General features: G+C 34.1%; 4 protein-coding genes across 4 annotated transcripts; 1 reads left to right on the forward strand and 3 right to left on the reverse strand.

Annotated features, from left to right (window-relative positions):
• The first annotated feature begins 1,150 nt into the window (after window positions 1–1,150).
• On the forward strand, window positions 1,151–6,994 carry LOC132551118 (uncharacterized). Its single transcript, XM_060215227.1, has 5 exons — window positions 1,151–1,219; window positions 4,184–4,263; window positions 6,127–6,169; window positions 6,305–6,396; window positions 6,922–6,994. The coding sequence occupies exons 1-5, from the start codon at window positions 1,151–1,153 to the stop codon at window positions 6,956–6,958; spliced, it is 321 nt and encodes a 106-aa protein (XP_060071210.1). The 3' UTR covers window positions 6,959–6,994.
• A 1,436-nt stretch (window positions 6,995–8,430) lies between these two features.
• On the reverse strand, window positions 8,431–9,018 carry LOC132551096 (uncharacterized). The gene has a single exon (XM_060215204.1). It carries the CDS (start codon window positions 9,016–9,018, stop codon window positions 8,431–8,433), a length of 588 nt encoding a protein of 195 aa, XP_060071187.1.
• A 6,777-nt stretch (window positions 9,019–15,795) lies between these two features.
• On the reverse strand, window positions 15,796–16,338 carry LOC132551097 (uncharacterized). Its single transcript, XM_060215205.1, has one exon. It carries the CDS (start codon window positions 16,336–16,338, stop codon window positions 15,796–15,798), a length of 543 nt encoding a protein of 180 aa, XP_060071188.1.
• A 6,046-nt stretch (window positions 16,339–22,384) lies between these two features.
• On the reverse strand, window positions 22,385–25,945 carry LOC132551111 (torsin-1A-interacting protein 2-like). The gene has a single exon (XM_060215220.1). The coding sequence runs from the start codon at window positions 25,910–25,912 to the stop codon at window positions 24,743–24,745; it is 1,170 nt and encodes a 389-aa protein (XP_060071203.1). The 5' UTR covers window positions 25,913–25,945; the 3' UTR covers window positions 22,385–24,742.
• Between the last annotated feature and the right edge of the window lie 876 nt (window positions 25,946–26,821).

A 26,821-nucleotide genomic window follows, 5' to 3' on the forward strand; every position in this document is an offset into this window, starting at 1 on the left:
GTACGACAGCCCGACAGGACAGATTCATTTGCATCACGGCACGACGTCAGCGGTTTTTGAGTGCTCCTGTCTTGAATCTTCAGTTTCAGCGTGCTACAAATCTAAGGATTTCATCCCAGAAAATCAGAAACAGACTCCATGCCTCTAATTTACGAGCTAGAAGACCAGCAGTCCGACCAATTTTATCCAGAGGTCATCGACAATCCAGACATCAATGGGCCACTCATCATTTGAATTGGCAATTACGTCATTGGAGAAATGTTATGTTCACAGATGAGTCTAGGTTTTGTGTTGACTTCCATGACGGTAGGAGGAGGGTATGGAGAACCCAAGGAGAGCGCTATGCAGACTGCTGTGTTGTCCAGCATGATCGCTTTGGTGGTGGGTCAGTGATGGTTTGGGCAGGGATCAGTGTTGACTTCCATACAGACCTCTACATCATAGACAATGGATCTTTAACAGCTGTTCGATACAGGGACGAGATTCTACACCCTATAGTAAGGCCCATTGCAGGAGTTGTTGGCCATGATTTTATACTGATGGATGATAATGCTCGTCCTCACCGTGCTCGTGTGGTCAACGACTATCTTCAACGTGAAGCAATCGTTCGCATGGACTGGACAAGTCGTTCTCCTGATCTGAACCCTATCGAGCATGCTTGGGACACCTTGCAACGCCGGGTTTCAGCTCGACCTAATCCGCCACAGAACCGCCAACAGCTTATGATTGCTCTGCAAGAGGAATGGCAGCGCATCCCACAGATCAGCCACCGACGAATAATAAGGAGCATGTGCAGACGTTGCAGGGCAGTTATTGATGTCAACGGAGGTCATACTGCCTATTAAACTGCCAATTGCAGTTTGATGAGTTTTCCTTGTCTACATGATTAACTTGCTCTACTTCCTCTTACACTTTGATTTCAAGGGTGCTGTTACTCAGGGTTATCTGCTCTTGGTAGCAATTACCACAAATGAATTTGTTTTGTGTAATTAAAGACTAAAATGAATGTTCTGTCATTAAAATTTAAAATATAATCATATTATTATTTGTATGTAAAACTGCACTGTTTCAAGTTTATGATCCTTAACTTATTTTGTTCAGTATATTTAGATAAAGTTGCAAGATTAAAAAAATATTAATTTTCAGGATCATGATGTCAAGTATGCTGCTCGCGCTGTTGGTTGTGACGATGGTGACTGTCCAGGGCCGGCCAGAGAGGGTAAGCTATCAACATCAATCATGAATCAACGATAAAGCATAAAACACAATGTATTCAACATATTATACCACCCATACATCTCATGCATATCGTTAGCACTGTGCTTTCTTTGATAACTAATTTTGATAAAAGTCTTTACGTATCCAATACTTTGACTTACACTGCTACTTCTACACGATCAATAGATATTAGTTTTGTAATTTTTGCTTTGTATCTATTTAAAGTTTATTTTTTTGAGTGCCTTGTATTTTGACAATATACATTTGTTTTTGAAAAAATGTATTTGTTTTGAAAAATTGTATTCATTTGGAAAATTTGCTTTACTTAGAGTTTGTACTTATTCTAAAAAAACAATATTTATTTGAAAAAGATGCTTTACTTTGAAATTGTACATATTTGAAAAAAAAAACACGTATTTATTTTAATTTTTAAGACTTGTTTTAAACTTGTAACAAAAGGTTTTAAAAGATGAAAATTAATGAAAATTGTATTTATGTGTGAAATATGAAGCTGCGCGTGTTTGGAACTCGTTAGCGTGCCGTTCCGTTATTTTATGCCTTGTTCTCATTTAAGAACGTGACATTACCAAGGCTTTCTTTTTTTCATAGTTTGCCCTTGTTCAATTGAATTTGAGCTTGAATTAAGCTTGTGCTGTGTTTTGGTGTAATGTATTATTTAAGACATTCTGTAGTATCGGCATTTGATCATTTCCCGTTACATTTGACGTTACAATAAGTCTTGAAATTAATTAGTATGTAAAAGATGCTTTCAGCGGCGCAATGTCTTGAAATAACATTCACTATAGGGCATCATGGTTTGTGATACCTGTATTGAACAAGTGTATGTTTGAGGGCGAAAAGTTAAAAATGCAAGAGAGATTTTTTTTTAAGTTTTCTAACCTGACTTCTTTTCATGGAACAGCTTAAGTTGACAGAAATTAGTGTATGTTTCGTGAGACCTGATGTGAGATTTGTAATCAACGTGAACTCTTATAAATAGGGTATTTGTGTCCGGATGTGATTTTGTAGCATTTGGCGTGGTAACAAGTGTAGAATGTGACTTGGTTACCTGTGGACTTTTTTTTTTTAAACAATGTAATTTTTTGTGATTTTTTTTTTTTTTTTTGCAACATGGCGTGAATTTATAATCATTTAAAAATTTGTTTCCGGATGCAATTTCATAACCAGTGTAGAGTTATGTGACCGGCTGTGATTTTATAACAAATTATTAACCGGAAATTGTTATGATTGTTTATGGCGATATGTATTCCGATCTGTAGATGTATCTGCGAACTGACTTGATATCGAGACTAATATTATGTCTGACATTCTCTGGCATTGTATTCCGGTCTGTAGATGTATCTGCGAACTGACTTTGTATCCAGACTAATATTATGTACGATATTCTCTAACATTGTATTGCGGTCTGTAGATGTATCTGCGAACTGACTTTGTATTGGGACTAATATTATATGTGACATCATGTGACATTTTTATCAGTCTTTTTAAAATGATTATACGACATGATTCTATATGACTTAATATTACTTTGTACTAATATAGATTGATCACGAGGTACTGTTTGGTCCCGTTTCAGGCTATCGAGTGGCTAGATTAATTTGTTGTAACGAGTGTGGCATTTTGCGGGACGTGCTATTTTCGGACGTAACTGTACGATTTTTTTGCTTTTTGCAGATGAGTTTACATAAACAACTTTGTGTTACGTAAGACATAGTGGAACGTTAAAATTAACCTGATGAAATATGTTTCCTTCGATGAATTTACAACCTTTATAGCATTGTTAATGGCCTGGTATAAAAATGTAACCAATTTATCACCATGTAAGGTCTGGTTTAAATTAGCATTTATAGTATCCTGGTGTAAATATGTAACCAGTTTATCATCATGTATGGTCTGGTGTAAATTAGCATTGTTAGTAACCTGGTGTAAATTAGCATTGTTAATGACCTGGTATAGATATGTAACCTATTTATCATCATGTAAGGTCTGGTTTAAATTAGCATTTATAGTATCCTGGTGTAAATATTTAACCAATTTATCACCATGTAAGGTCTGGTGTAAATTAGCATTGTTAGTAATCTGGTGTAAATTAGCATTGTTAATGACCTGGTGTAAATTAGCATTGTTAATGACCTGGTGTAAATTAGCATTGTTAATGACCTAGTATAGATATGTAACCTATTTATCATCGTGTAAGGTCTGGTGTAAATTAGCATTGTTAGTAACCTGGTGTAAATTAGCATTGTTAATGACCTGGTGTAAATTAGCATTGTTAATGACATTGTGTAAATTAGCATTGTTAATGACCTGGTTTAACTATGCAACCAGTTTATCATCATGTATGGTCTGGTGTAAATTAGCATTTATAGTATCCTGGTGTAAATATTTAACCAATTTATCACCATGTAAGGTCTGGTGTAAATTAGCATTGTTAGTAATCTGGTGTAAATTAGCATTGTTAATGACCTGGTGTAAATTAGCATTGTTAATGACCTGGTGTAAATTAGCATTGTTAATGACCTAGTATAGATATGTAACCTATTTATCATCGTGTAAGGTCTGGTGTAAATTAGCATTGTTAGTAACCTGGTGTAAATTAGCATTGTTAATGACCTGGTGTAAATTAGCATTGTTAATGACCTTGTGTAAATTAGCATTGTTAATGACCTGGTTTAACTATGCAACCAGTTTATCATCATATGTTGCCTGGTGTAAATTAGCATTGCTTGTGACCTGGTGTAAATATGTAACCAGTTTACCATGATGTGTGACCTTGTGTAAATTTGCATTGTTTGTGACCTGTTGTAAATGTGAAAGTAGTCAAACTTTGTGATCAGGTGTAAGTTTGTATATATTCTATCATTGCGTGTAGCGTGGTATAAATGTATAGTTAGTCTGTCCTGGTGAAAATGTGAACTAAATGTAACTACACCTTGCAATGCAGGACTGCAAGTGCCCAGATGAGAAAGACCCATGGTGTGGAGATGAAGGAGACTACGACACATTATGTGACCTCCTGTGTCAGTAAGTACAATATGAAAAGGTGAAAATCATAATGTAATACTATACAATATACACAATACTTGATTAGTTGTTATAACATCATTTACTTATCGCCTATGTCTGGCATATGGCATGAAACTCTTTTCTCGTCGGTAAAGTAGGTCACTGAACGGTTTCGGTAGTGATAAACTTATATCTTCTTAAAAAAAAATTCAAGGTTTGCTAATTTCTTCAAGAATTTGAATTATGCATTAAATCCATTTTACATTCATGTCATTAATATTAAAAATATATATATAAAATGATTTAGAATGCCACTTGCTTCAAGACTGACATGAATATGTATTTCTAATTCATTAGATATCAGGTTATCTAATTAGTTCCATATTACATAAATTTCCATGTATGGACATTTAAAAAAGGAATATGCAGGCTCCTGTAGCTTGCATATCTTTGGCATAAGTGTGTGGTCCGTAGTCATATGCAATGCACGTTTTATAACTAATGTATGAAGTGAACATAATAGAGTTAATTAACATTAATTTATATGTGAGTGTCAACTCAACAACAATTAAAAAAATCTGAAAAAAAGTTAATCTTATTCAGACGTGTAAGTTTTTATTAATTTGGCAGCTTATTAAGAAGCAAGCATTTTTTTAATATTGCAAATGTAAACACATGTTAATTCATTAATATCTTCCACGGTCGGGATTATCAGAAGATGTTACATGCGGTCATGTTTGATGCACATATCGTACATGAAAATGAATTATAACATATGTCTGAAAAACAGCATGTAATAAACATGTAAGTGGCTACTTTAAATACCACGAACAGTATGTAGTAAATAACAGACATCTACGATGGGCAGTATAAGGATAAACATGTCAGTGGCTACTTTAAATACCACGAACAGTATGTAGTAAATAACAGACATCTACGATGGGCAGTATAAGGATATACAGCAATATACTTCAGATAAGCTAATAACTGACTAATTTGACATCCATCTTTGCATGCTTTGTATAAGTACATATTGTCTTGTTAGCAATAATAAACACTAGAACAAATAAAGTACGAGTAACTTTCGGACAAATAAAATCCCTTAATCTTGTGTTAATTTATTTTTTCCTGCTTCTTTATTGCCACATAAAGTGACCCATTTCTAAATAATGATGAAAAATCAAAGAAAAGACAAAGGCATCCAGTTTTATAGTTCTTAGAAATGTCAATTTTCATTACGAAATAAAACGGTATGCACTCATGTTATATACAATAATTTTGAATATTCACATTACAATGTTCTTTTTTGAGAGGCGATAGCTTAGGGTTGGCTTAGTTGTTTGATTAATGTTGTTACTATAGCGACACAGTGCCTGCTATTTCTTTACTTTAAAATACTGTAAAAAGATCGAGAAAAGACTATGTGCAGACTTGAAACCATGCATAATATTCGATAATGCTCTGTATTATCCCTTCTGCAAAGACGATATCTTTTCATATACTGCTGACAATAACAACAATCGATAATCATAAGAAATAGTGATAATTAACTCGATTGATTATGAAACAAAAACACAAATGTAAGGCCTAGAATAGGTATAAAGAATTGATCCCCCATCACAAAAAATACAATATATTTAGTATGTCTACGTGGATAAATATATAATATATACCGCTATTTGGTATAGTGAGATTTGATTTTTGATCGAATGAGGTACGTGTGGAAATTATATCAAATTATTAGTGTAAAAAGTGGCGCCATTATAATATAGGTAATATCATTACGCCCAAATTGATGATTAAGTTTAGAACATTTCTTGGAAATATGCGAAAATGGATTAAGAACTCAATTTTATGTCTTGTTTTGTTTAATAATTTCAGAGGAGACGAAATAGTTGGACATGACACATGTGATAACATTGAAGTAAGTTTGAACTACCTTCGAATATTCATAGTTTGTGTAAGAACATGGAATTTAATATTAATATATATAAATATATATAATACGGACGTTGTAGCTGATTGACTGCATGTTTGACGTCGCCCCTTTTTTATTCAGAATTGTACAGATGCTTTGCCTCCCCTGCCCGATAAAGAAGTCTGTGCTGAACATGATGTCACATTTGAAACCATTGAAGAGATGAAATGCAGGTAGGTAATTCTTGATTTTTCACAATAAATGGCAAAAAACTACAATACATCAAATACATCGTTATAAAAACAGCGCATACACGTAGTTACATCAATGTAACTTTGTCTACATTAAAAGGAATATTACATTTATAAAAAAATAGTTAATGAAATGAGTTACAAATTTTGTACTCTAGGAAATGAAAATAAAGAAATTTCACAATAATTTTTTACTTTGATTCCAGTGTTATTTTAAAAGACACCTATGTCACGAGATTAGTTCTATAAGGGATTAATACCATCTGAAATGGTATCTTAAAAGATTCTTCACTACATCTATGACTTAATTTGCATTTAATTGAAATCAGTGTCTACAGCACTAGTTTCAGATATATTTATTATTGACGGTTGGTGTTATGAGCTGGTCACTGATTGTGTCTGAATTCCGCAGCAATCAACTGATACTTGTTTAGTTTATTATCGGACCAAACATGAAAAAATATATAAGGAAATGTATAAACATGTGTGTTGTTTTTGTTTATACAGCAAAATGGAATTTGTACATGACGGTGAATGCGTGTAAAGAAGAGCAGTAAGGTCAACAAGCAGAAGAAATAAGGTTATTGCATGACATCACTTTCATTGTCTGCCTCATCGTTGATTTTATACAGAATTGTATATATGAAATAAATGATCTTGTTTCGTTTTCGTCTCTCTACATTTATCAGTAATACTAATGTAGATTTATATGATAATCACGACCTTACTGTAATAAAATGTGACATTAGTTGATAACTAGAAAATCTTACCAATGTCATATTAATGATAGATATCCGTTGAATCACACACATATACTCCTTCACTCACACAAACAGAAACACATAAACGGTGATATGTGTAATTTTACGAAACATTCAATATGTTTGTGTTTCAACATGGCAATTTTTATCAGGTAGATATGTTTGAAATTTCTGTAGGTATATGAACACAGGGAGGAAAATACTTGAACATCACCCAAACTATGGATGGAAGTGTACATGCATGTACAAAGCTGAAATGCTGTTTATTACATGATGTTTCTTCCTTTAATTCGTCAAAACATCAAAACGAAAATTCCAAGCGACCGACTAGAACTAGCGGAATTATAGTTTGATACAGTTTATAATAGAAAAGATGATTTGGACTTTGGAAAGTACTCTCTGTAAGTCTGTTGTTGATTGATTTTTAACTACAGGAAATATAATGCAAGGACATTATTGTTACCGGTATATTTTATTCAAACCGACCTCAGTAAAAGACAAGCTTAGGTCCAATGTCGAAACAACTTTTGATACATTTCTGGAATGTTGAAATCTTTAAATTCAGTATATATAACAATACGCTACGCAAACATCAAGATAATATCAAATATAATATATACATTTGTTAGTTTTGAACATAATTTCTTTTATTCAATGCCTGTTATCTTTTAGTATTGAAAAGCTATTCATATGAAAGAAAGCAATATCTTGTGTGACCTTCTTTGCCTATTTTCTTATCGGATGTGAACAGTACGGCAAACAAACAACAATGCATATCCTAAGTTCTTCAAATAAGTAAATATTTAGGTCACAAATAAGTTGAATGACAATTGTGAATAGCGACATTTACACTTTTCCAAACGGAACAAAACAACAAAAAATACGTACAAGTGTGCATGCATTGGATGTTTTATTTATCACAGTACAACATTGTGAAATGTGTTCATTATTGTTACATACGTTTACAAAAGATTTTGATTTGCATAATGATCAGTTGAAAGACATGATAAATTGGCACCGTGCCATCAGGACATTTCGCTTGTACCCGTAATACTATATTTCATATATATTTTTGCTTACTACACTACCAGATAGATTAAACTTGTTTTAAAATGGTTGTTAATATAAGTTTCATAACATAAGTTATAAACACACAGTAACTAATATATCATTTAAAACTATATAGATTTACAGTATCGTGTGTTATGCAGCGGAAAGTGTTCCAGTAGATAGTATTGAAATAACAGCCATACGTTTAAAGTATGGTACAGCAAATGGATGTCCTGTGGCTGATGGGATAAGATTGGACACTAGCCTGTGATCTATAGGTTGGTGTCGGGTAAGGAAGTGCCCGTGTCGCATTTCTTCGAGCGAGTTCTGCTCTCCGTCGATCCAAACGTTCGCTCAAAAATTCCAAGGGGGTGAGACAATATGTTTGAAGCCACACAATTTTAAAGAACATGAGTCTATTCACCTGCCGCTGTTGCCCAGCAATGAGAATATCATCAACAATAACCATATTTTCTCTCACAGACTCAAGCTCAATAAACTTGTTGCTGGAATCTCCGCACGCTTCTTCGTTAGGAATCAAACATTTGCCGATAAGATTCTTATGATCAAGGGATAACAACAGCACAGTTAGTTCATCAATATCGTCATCTGTCAACAGACGATAATTTCCGAAGTCTGTGAATTTTTGGAGTTTGCTATTTCCTTTAGTAAGGTCCAAGACATTGCAAATGCATTTCAGATAATACATGGCCTTACCCACGGGGTGGTCAGGAATACTCACTGTCTCTCCAACATCCCGTAGCTCTACTTTTTCTCTCTGCATAACGGCCATGATATCGTGGCTGGTACAACGTGTTTAGTAAGCGAATGTTACCTGTTTCGCTTCTCAAGTTTATTTAAATGCATCTTCGATTTAAACAGTTTTTAAATAAATGAATACATCTATGTTAGTAATGCCCTAAGTGGCATTACATTTCTTGTGTCACCGTTACGTTTTACTCACTTGTATTGGGTCTTGGACTGATCTTGGATTACATTACGTAGATTTTTGTTGGCTAGTATAATCTGATTGATCTCATCTGTGCAAGTAATAAGCTTGGTGGTCATGCCTGGTCATGTCTATATATAAACAAACGTGTAAAGGAGCGTAATGAAATGAACAGTGTGGTTTAAATACAGACAATAAACTAGATTTTATAATTTGATGTGACCAATATTTTGTGTCTCACACTAACCATGTAAATAAATTTAATTTATTTGTGGATCTGATAAGTGGATAAAAAACTTATTTTGTAAACACATAGGTATGTGGTAAAATTAGGAGAAGTACTTCGTTATGTGTCTGTTGATCACTTCATAAACAATTTCGTTGCAGCGTAGTCTAACTCCCACCTTCCTATGTTCTACTAAACAGAAGTAACCGTATATTGGCGATGATCGACAAAAAGAAAATAAACAATTGAAAGTCTAGCCAAAAGAAAGGCTAGGATTTAAATGAAAAAAGTAAGAGAAACGATCGCCTCCAAAACGATGTTTCGTGCATCATATATTGCCTACTAAAGGTTAGGTGGTTTATTTTCGTTACATGGCTTGATTTTAGCTTCATTGAAAAAAACGGTGTTGCAGATGGACATGCAGCATGTACATGTAAGATTTGAGATATACCTAGTATGTGTTGAACTAAATATGTATTTAGTTAAGAGTTTGTTGTATGAAAGTGATACTGGGGTTAAATATGAACCGATATGCCCTATGACGTACTTGGTATATAAATTGTGTTTAATACAGATGCAATAAGCACCATTTCCCGCAGTGTGTTTATATCCAAAGAGGAGAAATCGGTGTGACCAAATCGATTGAATGACGTCCACAGAAAAGATGTAGCAGAACTAGGACAGAATAACCTGAATATGTTGGGGGTGCGGGGTTGTTGCCATTCAGAAATGGAAAATTCGCAATAGGAAAATTAAAATCATCAAGCTTATCATATTGTTTGGTGCAAAGCTGTCCATATTGGTTTCGCTGTAGGAAGAGTGTGTCCTGTCCTTGATTTTTGGTGGATATACACGACGGACATGGTCAATACATTTCTTGTTATTTAAAGACAAGAAGTCATCAATGTATTTGTGACCTGTTTTGATAAGTTCTTCGATCAATTCAGACACGTATGATACCAAAAGCAAAACAGTCAACAGAGGGGCACTGTTAGATTGCATAGGTATGTCAATAGTCTGTTGGAAGTTCATACCACCAAACTCGATGAAAATGTTGTCAACCAGAAAATCTATCGTTTTTATGTTTAGTAGTCAGTATAGATCAACTTTGATTTAGACGTATTTCTGCGAAATACGCTTTAGTATAGTTCACAGCCATATATTTATACCACCGTTCACCATTCCGGTAAAAGAAAGCTCTTATGATAAGAGAACGAAGGCGTTCTTTCAGTTTAAAACGGGCACGGTGGTGTTCAAATGTTTTAAAGAAGGAATGCTTACCAGAAGAGGGTGTTGATAGGTCAAAAACTCTTTGGTGTTCTTTATAATCAACATACTATTAATTACTTTCTTGAGTAAACAGTATCACAATAAGACTGTAACCTAAATTTTATTTGTGCTTAGAATGGTAGTTATTTATTTTGACATAATATTTCTTCGTTTGGAAGAATGCATGATGTTTCCTTTGTCATCAAGCGAGCTCAATTGTTTTTTTTTTCTGTGTTCAGAAAAAGTAATATTTATTTATTTATTTATTTATTTATTTTGTAAACACGGCCTATTCTGTCTCTTAAATGATCATAGTCATTCAAACGTTAATATCAATAACAGCATAATAAATGTGAATAATGACACTAAATTCTCATTTTAGAGACAAACATTTCCGGTCTATTCGCCGGACAGGCCAGCCCTAAGCTTTTTACTGGTGTGGGATTTCCTTTTATCCTGTACCTGGCGCTGCCACATATAATTTTGCTGTATTCGGCTGTGACGGAAAATTGCTGTATTTTAGCACATGCGGTAATTACTCTCTGAATTTATTTAAATATTACGTTTAGAAATATGAATAGTTGTTGAAATAAGCGATATTACATGTTGTAATGAACAGGTTGATCTATGAAAATTAATAAAATCGCTGTAATACCAGATGGAGTTTGGAATTATATTTCCGTGCGATGCATTTACTTTGTAGTCCGTCCTCAGGCAAAATTCAGCGTGACGTCAACATCACGAAAACAAAAAATGAACAAGAAAACTTTTAATAGACTGATTTTCAAGCAATGTAGCAAGATAAATAGAATACTTGGTCAACGTATTAAAACATAAGCTGTATTTTTGACTCCCTTGATCAAAAATCTGGCAACGCACGCCAAAGGCGCGAAGCTTTGGCGAGGGGTCTGCCCCAGAAAATTTTGAAAATTTTGGCTCCATTTCCTGCATTTTGAAAAGATACAAATGAACATAACAATCAATAAGAAATATCAGTAAATGACAACATCCATAAACATAAAAAATCAGCATAAACTACTGCTCAGGTAAAAAATGTGTTTATACATCATTCGGTTCTTTTGGGATGAATGTAATCTGACCTGTCAAATAACTTGTTGCATCCGTTTCCATCACGGCTAACGGGAAGTGAGAGTTCTGATTCTGTTACCTGAGCCGAGTGTAGTTTGTGTGGTGTTAGTTTTGGCAGAATACAAGTAGAATCGATAAAATCACTGAAATATAGATATGAAAAATACAGATGCAGAAAACTGAAAAATGGGACCCGCATCCCCCCTCCTCAATAGGTCAAAACAGGTACCATATAAGTGTGAAATATACATGTATGCATATTGGTGACTGGAAGGGGTCCATTTATGCTATGCTGGCAAATACCAATCAAGCTACATTCCCTTCTTTTTCATTCCTTAGGTTACACGTACATCTAGTAGCAGACACAGACGTACAAGAACAATGTACAACAATGTTTATCTTGTGGCGATTAGTTTTACTGACTCTTCATCAGTAATATTGGTGCTAGCGATGTTAAAATGGCTGAAACTGTTTTTAATTTTTTCAGGGATAGACTCCATTTTATTCTCATAAAAATAGTGGATTGAAATAGAGGTTTCTCTTTCTAAAACTTGCATGATTGCCAAGGCATTTTCATGAATGTAATTAAAGGTGTTTTATCAACAGCAAAATTATAAATTGAAAAGTCTTTACCATATTGAAAAATATCATTAATTAAAATATTAAAGATCATCGGACTGAGTCATGGGGACTTCAAAAGTATTTCAAGACAACTGCTCCCAAAGGTTAATGAATACCAATCAATGGATTCTAACTAGATGTTAAAGTATTGACTTGGTCAGCAGATGCAAATTAGGGCACATAAGACTGAGTTCAGTAATCAGCATCATCTGTTAATGTCTATGCATACTAATTAGGTATCCTTTCATTTCTTTGGTCGGTCAGTTTTTGTGCTCTAACTTTCCTAAATATAACATATCAGAACATAGTAGTCGTTCGCCAAGAGTTACGTCCCCTTCACATCTTCGTCGTAACAGGCTTCCCATTAGAAAGATACGACATTTGGCATGTTTTTATTAAAGTTAAGGTACAAATGGTTGTTGCTACATCTATTACATTTCGTGACAACGACACAAGGATGTTTTATGCATGCTCCAGTAGTTATAATGAAAAGCAATCAAAGGAAACATCCGTAAAATTACTCGAGTTCATCTTGCAGCTTGCTGCTATTACAACGTGAAACACCATGGCGGACGAACGGGTTTCCCCAAGTTCAATATAGGTTGCTATAAATATTTATCCAATAAGCTATTACGCTCGATATGACGCATTAGGGATTTAATCCCATCTGTCAAATGAAATTGGTCAACAGAAAATCTATTTTAAGCCCGTAATTACCGGCATGACGATGCAGTGTTGATGCAAATAGACGCCTTCAGAAATAGTTCCGGGCCAAGGAAAAACGGACCAATGACAACAAAATTGAAACAGTAACTTTATTAACAACAATAAATTGACATTCCTTGTCAAATAAAGCATATATCAAAACTAGATATACATATATCCATTATCAAAAGCCATCACTCCACAACTATTTTTTTATTTAAAACGAAGTCAGAAACATTTGCATATTTATATGTAGCCACAATGGCTTGTCTAGATAATTAAGATAATAAAAATAATTTCGAAAAGTCCCTGTGATTTTGCTACTTCTGGTTATTAATTTTGTAAATATGCCTTTTTTTCTCACATGATGTACAAAATATTGCCCCATTAGGATATTCTGACAAGGTGAAGTTAACGACGCCATCAAAAGACCATGGCTGCAATAGTAATAATGGTATTGACTTATCTGCAAATAAATTGGAAACCATACAACTTAATGCTAGAATCACTGTAATTCCTCCACCAGTATGAGAGATTTACATTATTCTGATAGTGTAACAAACAAGCTCTGTCCCGTCAGTTTATCCTAATAGGGATCTATGAAGGTATAATGGAATGCTGACAATATTCATATATTGAACAATCATTTTAATTTGTCACACGAAACAAAAAAAAACAAGAGCCTGTTTCAGGTCACGAAATACGCCTGTGATTTTGTCTGACTATCACCTACACTATTTATGCTGTATATAATATATTGCATTTGTTTCAATGGTAATTGCGTAATACTTTGCAAAGTTATTGCACCGACATTGAAAAGGTTACAGACATTAATGGGCCGTAACTCTAAAAATTGTGGATCAAAAATCATGGAAATCAAACTCAATCTAGCTTTGATTGTACTTAAGCTTGCAATGAAAGTTAAAAGAAATCTGTTAAGGCTTAATAAATTCCAAAATCGCTGGGACATTGAAATGTTTACGAACAGAGGGACATACGGACGGAAGATGGACGGATGGAAGACGAGAATACCATAATATGTCCTGTCATTTGACGGATGTATAAAATACATAAATATCAAACAAAAAAAAAGAAGTAAATAAATGTAAAGATCATAAATCTAAAATAATAAGCAAAATCAGTTTTACTGACTCTTCATCAGTAATATTGGTGCTAGCGACGTTAAAATGGCTGAAACTGTTTTTAATTTTTTCAGGGATAGACTCCATTTTATTCTCATAAAAATAGTGGATTGAAATAGAGGTTTCTCTTTCTAAAACTTGCATGATTGCCAAGGCATTTTCATGAATGTAATTAAAGGTGTTTTATCAACAGCAAAATTATAAATTGAAAAGTCTTTACCATATTGAAAAATATCATTAATTAAAATATTAAAGATCATCGGACTGAGCCATGGGGACTTCAAAAGTATTTCAAGACAACTGCTCCCAAAGGTTGATGAATACCAATCAATGGATTCTAACTAGATGTTAAAGTAAGTTGGCTACACGGTAAACAAGGCTGCCATGTTTTCCTGATTTGATATGCACAATGTCAATTGATTTATATGAGATAGACTTATGGCAATACTAGACTACACAGGAATGTCCTATCACACGGGTATTACCATATGCACATATAACTGGAACACTTAAGTCACTCTCATGTTATCCGATTTAAAAATTTACCCTGCCTAACTGAGATATTAATGCTTCAGTACATAATCCATTAGTGAGTAGAACTGTAGTGATATAAGGATCTAAGAAACAGCTAAGTTACCATTAAGTATCTATTTCCTGTGATCGTTTACAATCTGACAGCACTTCAATTTAGCCATATGAACAACCTATTGTCATAATTGTTCATGATTAGCATATTATTTGACATTGGGTCTCGATCTGACTTGGACTGGCGAGTAATATGCGACTTCTGTTTCTCCACAAAACAAGCTACGATAATTGCAGAGATTTCTCTCACTTTACGCCTAATTAATCACAAAGGCCACAACAAACATACACCCCCCACCGCACTCCGGATCTTACCACGCGATTTATAGATAGTTACTTTTAAAAGCAGGTAAATTTAGAATCAAATCAAATTTCCCTGATAAGTTTCTGGTTGATAACATCTCCATTGAGCGTGGTGGCAAAATCTTCCAAAAACTGCATTGCCATAACTATGGGAACTAACGTTGCCCGTCTGTGAGCTTACTTGTTTCTGTTTTGATATTAGACTGGATTTATCGAGGCTTTTCACAACAAGTAACAAAGGCCTTGCGAAGATTGATTTCATTTTTCACGTTAGGATATTTTGATGACGTCTTGTCTATTGATAACAATAGATTTAATGACCACGTTCATCTTATATACCCAACAGAATTGTGGGGTTCCCGTATGCATCACAAATTGTAATATCTTTGGTGCGCTTCGGTGTCTTTGATCGCTTCGTTGTCACTTCCATGGTCCTCATTTTGCGTCGTGTCATTGCTTGGGTTTAAACTCAATGAAGTAAAACACACACAGTATGTAAATTCATATATATAGTTGTATGGATATAGTATATCTTGCATTTTCACAATACACAATGTGAATTCGCTGAATGAAGCAACGGCGTTCTTTTAAATGATAAAGATTAGTATGTCCATGGACGGTATTAGGATATCAATTTTATAAAGTCGTGTTTTCCTCTATTATATTGAAAAAGAGAAATGCTTAAAGTATGGTACAACAGCTAGAGCCAGAACCCGTCTGATGGTAATACATCAGTCGAGCATTTCTTGCGTCGAGCTCCGCCTTTCGCCGTATCATGCGGTCACCCAAAAAACGTAAGGGGGCAATACAATACAGTTCAAGCCATGCCGTTTTGAAGAACATAATCCTATTCACACGTCGCTGTTGACCAGCAATGAGAATGTCATTCACTATTACCATGTTTTGTCTCATTTCTTGAAGCTCGAAGAATTTGTTGTTGGAATTTCCACATATTTCTTCATTGTGGAACAAACATTTACCAATCAGATCTTGTGGTCTCACGGATGATATAAGCAACGTTAGCGCGTCAATCTCGTTATCTGTCAAAAGGTAAAAGTTTTTGAAGTCAGTAAATCTCTGGAGATTACTGCTTCCATCATTTAGGTCCAAGACGTTGCATATGCACCTCAGATAAAACATAGCCCGCGCCACGGGATTCGGTGGGATATTCACGGATTCTCCAATTTCCCGTATACCTAAGTGCTGTCGTTGCATGACTGCCATGATGATTTTTTTTCAATAACAGAAACTTTGGAATTTCCTTCTCGCAATTACAGTTTGTTATTAATGAGCAGTGTATCTAACTGTCTTCGAAAAACGTGGCTTTACAACCAACTTGAAATCAGATTGTCAATCTGACAATGATACTTGTATAATTCACTCCTTAGACTAGTCCTATTCAGGCAGTCGTTATATGTTTACTTCCTTGTTTGGTAAGTAACTAAACTTAAAAAAAACAATCGATACCAGTCTGATTTAAACAACCAATCCCCGTAAAGCGTGCTAGAGCCATGTCAACTTCCATATGTGGTATATCGTTAGTTATAAACCATGTATGGGCATGTAGACATTGCCTTCAATGTTTTATATGCACAAAACGAAACTAGTTGTTCAAGATACGTTATTATATTTGCATTGTATTTTTCAAGTGGAATGCATATTTATGTAATATGCACAGATTTTACCATTGAAAAGATGTATGAGGTTTAAAACATTGAAGGAAGTACCAATGAACATTTAAATTACATACTATAAACTGTACGACCGCCTAAGAGTGTATATTAAGATGCCTGTGCATCCACACATTTGTAATGACTTATATCACAGTGCGCGTACACGTACCTGGACTTTAAACTACTGGTATTTATTTTGCAATACATAAAGCCTACTGTATGAAAAACAATCACGATCCGGGACGTTTTAAATTCAACGATGTACACATGTTTTCCTATTGCATTTGTGTATAACACAACTCATGTGATAAAACGTATAGGGATTTACAAGGGTCAACACTCCTGATATACTCAGACAGGTTTTCACGGCTTCAGTTTGACAAGCGATATCTCCAATGTAATGCAGGAATATTGATACTGCTAGTCACTTAAAGAGTACCCTACCTTCTTGATATGGTGGACACTTTGATAACGTCAAACAGGTTTCAGAAATCATCACAATGACAACTCTGACAATATACCCCACTATGTTGCTTGATAATTTGGGAATGCAACATTTGCCACAAAGATATGAAACACTACCACATATCGACTTTCCTCGATAGCTCCTTAGTTTTTCATTAAGAATCAAAAGCTTGGAATTCGTCCAAACAATGTACTCGCACTATGTAAGAGATCTATGTCATACATTTTTTTTATCCCCCGCTTTCACCGAAACGGGGGATATTAATTTGGGTTTGTCTGTCTACCCGTCCGTCTGTCTGTCACACTTTCGTTTCCGTGTTCTAACTTACCCAAATATCATCCAATTTGGGTGAAACTTGGTCAGCAGATGCATCTTAGGGCCATTAAGACTGAGATTGACTATCAGTGTCATCGGTTAATAATAATGCATACTAATGAGGTATCCTTTAATTTCATTGGTCGGTTCATTTCGGTGCTCTAACTTCCATAAATATAATCCGTTTTAGATGAAACTTGGTCAGCAGATGCAAATTAGGGCACATAAGACTGAGTTCAGTAATCAGCATCATCTGTTAATGTCTATGCATCCTAATTAGGTATCCTTTCATTTCTTTGGTCGGTCAGTTTTTGTGCTCTAACTTTCCTAAATATAACATATCAGAACATAGTAGTCGTTCGCCAAGAGTTACGTCCCCTTCACATCTCCGTCGTAACAGGCTTCCCATTAGAAAGATACGACATTTGGCATGTTTTTATTAAAGTTAAGGTACAAATGGTTGTTGCTACATCTATTACATTTCGTGACAACGACACAAGGATGTTTTATGCATGCTCCAGTAGTTATAATGAAAAGCAATCAAAGGAAACATCCGTAAAATTACTCGAGTTCATCTTGCAGCTTGCTGCTATTACAACGTGAAACACCATGGCGGACGAACGGGTTTCCCCAAGTTCAATATAGGTTGCTATAAATATTTATTCAATAAGCTATTACGCTCGATATGACGCATTAGGGATTTAATCCCATCTGTCAAATGAAATTGGTCAACAGAAAATCTATTTTAAGCCCGTAATTACCGGCATGACGATGCAGTGTTGATGCAAATAGACGCCTTCAGAAATAGTTCCGGGCCAAGGAAAAACGGACCAATGACAACAAAATTGAAACAGTAACTTTATTAACAACAATAAATTGACATTCCTTGTCAAATAAAGCATATATCAAAACTAGATATACATATATCCATTATCAAAAGCCATCACTCCACAACTATTTTTTTATTTAAAACGAAGTCAGAAACACTTGCATATTTATATGTAGCCACAATGGCTTGTCTAGATAATTAAGATAATAAAAATAATTTCGAAAAGTCCCTGTGATTTTGCTACTTCTGGTTATTAATTTTGTAAATATGCCTTTTTTTCTCACATGATGTACAAAATATTGCCCCATTAGGATATTCTGACAAGGTGAAGTTAACGACGCCATCAAAAGACCATGGCTGCAATAGTAATAATGGTATTGACTTATCTGCAAATAAATTGGAAACCATACAACTTAATGCTAGAATCACTGTAATTCCTCCACCAGTATGAGAGATTTACATTATTCTGATAGTGTAACAAACAAGCTCTGTCCCGTCAGTTTATCCTAATAGGGATCTATGAAGGTATAATGGAATGCTGACAATATTCATATATTGAACAATCATTTTAATTTGTCACACGAAACAAAAAAAAACAAACAAGAGCCTGTTTCAGGTCACGAAATACGCCTGTGATTTTGTCTGACTATCACCTACACTATTTATGCTGTATATAATATATTGCATTTGTTTCAATGGTAATTGCGTAATACTTTGCAAAGTTATTGCACCGACATTGAAAAGGTTACAGACATTAATGGGCCGTAACTCTAAAAATTGTGGATCAAAAATCATGGAAATCAAACTCAATCTAGCTTTGATTGTACTTAAGCTTGCAATGAAAGTTAAAAGAAATCTGTTAAGGCTTAATAAATTCCAAAATCGCTGGGACATTGAAATGTTTACGAACAGAGGGACATACGGACGGAAGATGGACGGATGGAAGACGAGAATACCATAATATGTCCTGTCATTTGACGGATGTATAAAATACATAAATATCAAACAAAAAAAAGGAGTAAATAAATGTAAAGATCATAAATCTAAAATAATAAGCAAAATCACTTGAGGTACGCATATTGTGCATAAAAATACATTGAAAAATTAATTTAAGATTAGAAACAAGAGGCCCATGGGCCTTATCGGTCACCTTAGAATCAATCACTTCACAAGCAATGGTAAGAACTGACAGTATTTCTGATATTGATTTACATTCATTATTAACAGCTAATAGTTGTCTGCTGTTTAAAGAATTATAAAAAAAATCATCACATGTTTTGTTTTTTATTTGTCTATTTCATTATATCTAGGAACATTTATCTTATAGTGATATAGTGACAGCTGTCAGTTGCTCACTTATTATGAGTCCATACTAGTTTATGGAGAAATTACTGAAATTAGCATGTCAATGTGTGCTTGATGATGAAGATAATGATGTTGACTGTGTCTAAGAATCTGCAGCATCCTTATGCATGGAAGTTAAAGTGTGTGAAGAAGCTGATAATGAGGATGTGTGATGCTGCTGTGTGATGCTGCTGATGTTGGTATATATGATGATGTTGAGGTGTGACGATGCTGATTTGGTATGTGATAATGCGGATGTGTAATGCTGATGAAGTGTGATGATGCTAATGTTGATAGGTGACCATAATGATGCTGATGGTATGTGATGATGCTAATGTGTGACGAGGATGATGATTGTATATGATGACGTTGATGTCAGATGCTGATGTTGTTTGTATATGAAACAATGCTGGAGTGCTAGTATGGCTGCAAGTTATAAATATATGTTTAGAGTGATTGTGTTACATAGTGTCTATGATAGTTAAGATATAGTGTGCAACTCAAAATGCTGTGTGTTTAGTGGTGAAAATGATGCATGTCTATACTCTGTAAGTGTGTGACGATGGGAGTTATAGACTGATAGTATATATGAATCTATTTATTCCTCATGTGTTTTTCGATAAATAAAAAATAAACAAATATAGATAAATAAATAAAAATAAAATTGATATTATCCCTGTTAATAATTAACATTTAAAATTACTTTTGCTAAATGATTCTCTTGGCATGTTTAAATGGGTTAAAATTTCCCTTGCACCGGTTGCAGTGCGCTTCCATAAAATTCTACGCTTCCATAAAATACGATACTACGCGATCTCTAAAAACTACAGCTCAAGCACCATTTCATCAATTAAATAATATTAATATAATACAAAAAGAACTATTACTTACGCACAAGAACTCACCACAGTTCCCCTGTAAGCAATTTCTTTCCGTGAGGTGCGCGTAATACCCGCCATGCTTACATAAAAATAAAATCAAGTAGGAAAGCTCCGTGCGGGGAGGTAACTCTGCACGAACGTCAAAAATATTCTGATATGTCTGATTTAGATGTAATTTGAAGTCTCACAAATATTATCAGTTTATTATCAAACTATATCATTCTACATAGCATTATGACATGTTTACTCCTAACCTCTAAAAATTTTACTTACAATATGTTTGGAAAGAGGGGGATATAAATTCCATGAGGCTGCCTGTTATCATTTGTATATAAGATTCTGGTATTGTTTTATAGTCATCTTTCAACGCAAACATCCGATCTTTACTTTTAAATGCATTTTATTTTTAACGCAAACCGTATTTATAACAATATATAAAAAAGAACTTCAATTCAGCCGTCTGAACCTGACCTTTGTCTAGGAAACAAAAGACATGGTTTCCAACAATATTGCCATACAATTATATTTTTTACTGTATATCAGACTTCAGAATATTTTATCTGCAATAACATAGTCCCGTTACATGTCACAATATTTGCGCCTGTAGCGTAGACAGCAGATTTTAAAGGGTTCAAATTACAGGTGTTTCAAATTCTTTGACCAGGAAACGTCTTGTTACAAGAAGAAAGTTCATTACGTGCCTGTCAATATTCATTAAATTTTACAGACATATAACAACTATATACACCTAGAGTTCAACGGGTATGAAACTTGCCGCTGTGATCTTGATCTAAAATAACCTTGTTTCAATCAGTGTGATTACGTACTTGACAGCTAGATCATTTTGTTTAAGACCTTAAATAATTTTTGTACTGAAATCTTAAAGTCCATAACGGCCACATACCTATACATACCACACATTTATTTATGGTAACATCAAAAATACTTCACTCATGTTGTATTTTGTAAATACCACACTGCTTGGAAAATTAGGAATTTTATTCTAATTTTTACTGAATATTACTACAAGAAAACGAGGGAAAAGAAACAGATGGAGCTGTATGTATTTTGGTTGAAAATAAATAACAATTTGGGTTATTTTTCCAAATCTTAAATAGCGGGGGATGTTCACGTGCATGTACTGGTACCGACTGTATGAGTACTAGTTGAGCTACAACAGAATGTGTGCAAGGCATCCCGATGCACTTGAGAAAGAGATCCATCTGTTAATTTTCAGTAAAAGTGAAATAATGACATCTCTTTTAACTAGTATATTTCTTCATAGAACTATGTCGTCAGTTGTTGCCGAGTGAACTCAGCATCCGAGAGAATGCCAATGAGGATTCACTTCACACTGAATGACAATTTTAAAATCAAAATACGACTTAATTTTTGCATCATAATTATTAATCATAATTTATATACCAAATCTATGAAGAGTCTTTCATTCCACTTGCCTACAATATTATCGACAACAAAAGGGGGAAAGGGGCTCTAAAATATGTTCATAATCCACTAGAAACACTTCTAACACAGGCTTTAACTTTAAATTCTTATACAAATTTAGGCAAGTGAAATATCTGTTAATTATTATGTTATCAATCAGTGTTAGTGTACATACATGTAGATGAGTACACCTTTAATTCAAGTACCCAAAGTTACATCCAATTTAGGTCTGTCTAAAAGTGTCACTGAATGTTAATCAACAAACACTATTTACTATCAACTTTTTTTTTATTGAAGAAAAAAAAAAACAAGTGCATCTACTCAACATAAGCGTGGTAACACAAATACTTGTATATTAACATTGTATACATTGTGATGTGAAAAGATTTATAATACATTTATACTAGGAAGCCACTGCTGTGCATAACAAAGATAGAGGTTTTGAAGTTGTGTAGAATTATATGGAAATCTTTTAACACATCTACCTGCAGCAATAGTGATCTTGATTGTACACAGAAACATGTCAAACCTGTTAAACTAGATAAGGTTCATTCACACTTCATGTTCCCTCACAAGAGCAATTCTAGCGATTCAAACTTATGTAGATATGAAGGCATTTTGGTTTGTACCAGTTATCAGAGAAAGTACATTTCCAGTAAACCTATGTTGAAACCTATATATGTCTATAACAAACAATTCCATCCCACCTGCTCTTTTGAAAATGGTTATTCAAACATGATACTGAAAGTTGATCAAAGTCATTCACTCGACCAAATTTTAAATGAACCAGTATACCAATTGATTATCTATATATTAAAAATCATAATATATGTATGAATCTCATGCTAAATAGTCTTCGGTTGACTCATTTTTGTTTGCTGCATTCCTTTCAGACAAATTTGATTGTGATCATGAATACAGGTTAATGCTGTCAATCAAATGATTATATAGGTACTATCTCTTGACAACTGCTGTCAAAATTTGACCAGGATGTTGTGAAATTACAGGTTACGACAAAAGGGTTTAAACCATATCTGGTTTGAATATCTTAACCCAGTTACATTGTACTTAAAACACAGACCAGCCATTTATTTAAAGTTGACAGGCTTTACCCTAAATACAAATTGCTGGATACATACAGAATCCTTACGCCATGTCTCATATCTCAGTAAAACAGGTCCAAAACTTAATGTCCTATAACCATTGTAAAGTTTGTAAAAATAACACTGACACATTTAAAGTAAACAAGCTTATATACATTGATGCACCATGCCCACAAGTAGCAAAATTGTAGCTACGCAAATAATGACAAACGGTCGAGGCAGGTGAAGCGTGATTGTTGCACATACATTTAAATGTGTTAAAACACTGGAAGAAGACTAGAAGACTGTCTGCATGTTAAAAGAAATCGTTATCACAAATTTCCTTTCCACAATATCACAAAAGGGAATCCCAACCTTGACACCTTTCAGTCTAACTAAAACTAAACTTGTAATTTTCACTCTATACAATCCACTGTAGTTTATATTGTAGCATATCAATGAGAATTGCAGAGAAATGAAAATTGAAATTCTATCCTTAATAAGAGACTGCTTTCCTGTATTGTTAAACGTGCTAACTTGTCTTTTCTGTAGTCTGTCTTGCATTTTCAATAAACATTTTGCATTAACAGACATCTTAGTGAAACTGATGACATGTTAAATTGTCTTTAAGAGGCTTAATTCACAAGGAAAATAATTTTGTTGAATAGAAGACTTTCAAAATAATAGCTCTTACTTTTTTCATTCATATCTCTGACACAAATACCAGGTAAGTGTTTTTTAGATATATAGATTTTTCTTAATCCCAGCCTGGTATTCTTAACATCTCAATGTAAGATTTTCTTATTGGGTATCTGCACTACACCAAGATAAATAAACGACTCAAGCATGATGACAACATATTCTATCAACATATGACAAAATGTGTACCACACAAAGGGGTGTGTACAGTTGTGTAATATTAGCCAGTGCTTTCAGCAACATCTGATAAAGACATATTCACATGATATAAATATATTATGCACGAGTTCAGGAAAAAGTTGTAATTTTCCCAAATTAATTTCATATATTCTTCTACAAAACTTCAATAAACTATGAGCTGCAAACAAAAAGACTGAAAATTGTAAAATGACCTTACATTACAGTGTTGTCATATGGCACTATCATATTCTGAACCTGCTGTTTCACTCCCAATGAAAAAGGAGGTCCACTTTGATTTTATCCTGAAGTCAAACATTTAATCCCTTGCTATCAGCAATGTCAAACAAAAGGTTGTGTAATGCATGGCACATTAGAATAATTGAATACTATATTATGGCCCACAAGGAATGTATTTTATAAGTACATCAGTTTAAATCACAGTTCCTGTATTAGATAACATTGCCCAAGTGTTTATTGGTCATCTGTTTTTGTTACTAATTTACAATTTCCAATTTAGTTTTCAAAGGGCATGGAAGATTCTTTCAATTTATCAAAAATTGTAAATTTATTCCGTGAACTGAAACACATGAAATTGAATATTGGTTACAAATCTACCACAGCCAAAATATGACAGTAAGAGATCACTTGACACTTTATCTTCAAAGAATGAAAAACAAAACTTTAGTAATAACAAATATTCACAAAACAAAAATTCAACAGTTTTTTTGAAGTGTCTGTTCAGTCTCTGGTGAAACCATTGCAACATTATTTGCAATTCTTGTAAGCAATGGTTGTATCTTATCTTCATCTAGGTCACTGATCCACAACTCTTTCAAATACTTGTCCATGTAATTTTTCTGACTAGTTATTTCCTCTGCTTTCATGTCAGTGTAGACGACTTGAATGAATAGAACATCCTTATAAGGAGCATTATCACCATCACAGAAGCCATGAAGAAGAAGTGCTGCAAATGGTGTTAAGGATTCAAAATTATCCAGAATCACACCTTTTCCTTGTGACTGTCCAAAAATATAATGAAGCTTGTTATCTAACTCCTTTTTTTCTACTGCAGGACTCTCATGACTGAGATCTCTTGTTATATGTATGTGTGACCCCTGGCTCCCATGGGATCTGTTAAACAGGCCAGAATATAGAGTAAGTAACTGTTTAGCTAAGCATTCTGCAGTGCGTGACTCTCCATCCTGGTTTTTTGGGACAACCATCATAAATACAGCAGGAGCTGCAGGGTTTGTCTCCACTATCATGGGTCGGAGCAATCCAAAGATTGTCCTCCAAAAGATTCTCTCTTGTCCAGGAAATTTCATCTTCAAATCCTTAAATCTTCTCTGAAAATGGTCAAAAGAAATTTTTGTGTTTCCTTCTGGAGTCAAGTTTCCACGAATGTTATCAGTATTGTTGAAGAAATGACAATTACTGTATATGCCAAACAAAACCATTACAATGGCCAGGACAATAAATGCATATGAGTGGAATGAACGCTCTCCTGAACTAGATTTTTTACTTGCTTCCTGTGTAGAATGTTCAGCTTTCTTACTTTTACATGGTGATGGACTTCTTTCAAAACTTGAATTACTGGAAAATCCATGGTCTGACTGTGAACTGCCAACTGGGGAACATGTTTTGGGTGATTTTCGTGGAGGTGATTGTCCATCCTCAGAAAGTTTTGAAATATTTCGAGCATCAGGTGAAGTTGATTCTTTCCTTTGAGGAGACGAGTCTATTTCATCACCTGAAAAGTCTATTTCATTATCATTTTCTTTTTTATCATTTTTCCGGATTGGTTTTCTTGGTGATGGCCCTTTTGAGGGAGCATTTTTGCGTAAGTTGTATGGTGAACCACCGACTTTATTAACCTCGGCCATGGGTAATAATCTCAACAGCTTGGTAGATGCCTTCAGTACCTAAAGTGTAAATAAACAATGAAAAAATAGCAATGGATAATGATTATTATTACAACTTCAAATCAACATAAATTCTTTAAGTTAAATATTCTAACTTCGTCTTTATGATCACTATAGGAAATTATAGTCTGAATTATTCTGATATTCTATGAATAAATTTAAATCAGAAACAATGAAATCCAGACTTATATTAAACAAAATATTGACGAACATCACAATAACTTGGACTACTCCATGCCATGGTGATCGAGCCTACACAACTGTACTGTTTGAAAGAAATCTGTTAAAAAAGTGAGATTTACACAAAAGAAAACAGCCTTGTTGTCATTATTTATTGATTCTGATCGTGTTTACTTCCAGCTGTTTGCTGAAATGTCTACAGAAAATGCTTAGGGAGATAGATAGGCCTTACTAGGAGTCGATATGAACATTAAAATATCGTTCCTGTATATGACGTAAAATACTGTACAAATTAAACAGACTTTGAAAAATACCATCACATAAGTAAGACCACCTATATAATATTACGAATGAGTTCGTATTACATCAAGTTAAAAATGAAAACGCTAATTCAATTCGTACACGTTCGCATACTGGGAAAACGAGGCAAAAACGAAAGTAACCGAAAAACAATTCCGATGTTCAACATAGGGTAATATACGTGATGCCTCTCAAAAAACACTATGTTATTATTTGTGGCCAAACTTTGTAAATAATACAGAATCACACACTGAACATCAGTTTTATCTTACGTTATTTTCCTTGAAGTAAACAGTTTGGTAGTTGATAAACGTTGCCTACCTTTGCACTTCGGCTACCGGAACCGCGGTAATATTTATACGACTAATAAATAAACCGGAATTAATTTCC

This window comes from Ylistrum balloti, unplaced genomic scaffold, assembly GCF_031769215.1.
Source record: "Ylistrum balloti isolate Yb309-2 unplaced genomic scaffold, AGI_CSIRO_Ybal_v1 Utg370176, whole genome shotgun sequence".
Taxonomy (NCBI): Eukaryota; Metazoa; Mollusca; class Bivalvia; order Pectinida; family Pectinidae; genus Ylistrum; species Ylistrum balloti.

Excerpts from the sequence above, each read along its gene's own strand:
- LOC132551118 (XM_060215227.1), top strand. The coding sequence starts at position 1,151 with ATGATGTCAAGTATGCTGCTCGCGCTGTTGGTTGTGACGATGGTGACT. Across the intron at positions 4,264-6,126 it reads TTATGTGACCTCCTGTGTCA|AGGAGACGAAATAGTTGGAC; the intron begins GTAAGTACAATA and ends TAATAATTTCAG. Across the intron at positions 6,397-6,921 it reads ATTGAAGAGATGAAATGCAG|CAAAATGGAATTTGTACATG; the intron begins GTAGGTAATTCT and ends TTGTTTATACAG.
- LOC132551096 (XM_060215204.1), bottom strand. The coding sequence starts at position 9,018 with ATGGCCGTTATGCAGAGAGAAAAAGTAGAGCTACGGGATGTTGGAGAG.
- LOC132551097 (XM_060215205.1), bottom strand. The coding sequence starts at position 16,338 with ATGGCAGTCATGCAACGACAGCACTTAGGTATACGGGAAATTGGAGAA.
- LOC132551111 (XM_060215220.1), bottom strand. The coding sequence starts at position 25,912 with ATGGCCGAGGTTAATAAAGTCGGTGGTTCACCATACAACTTACGCAAA.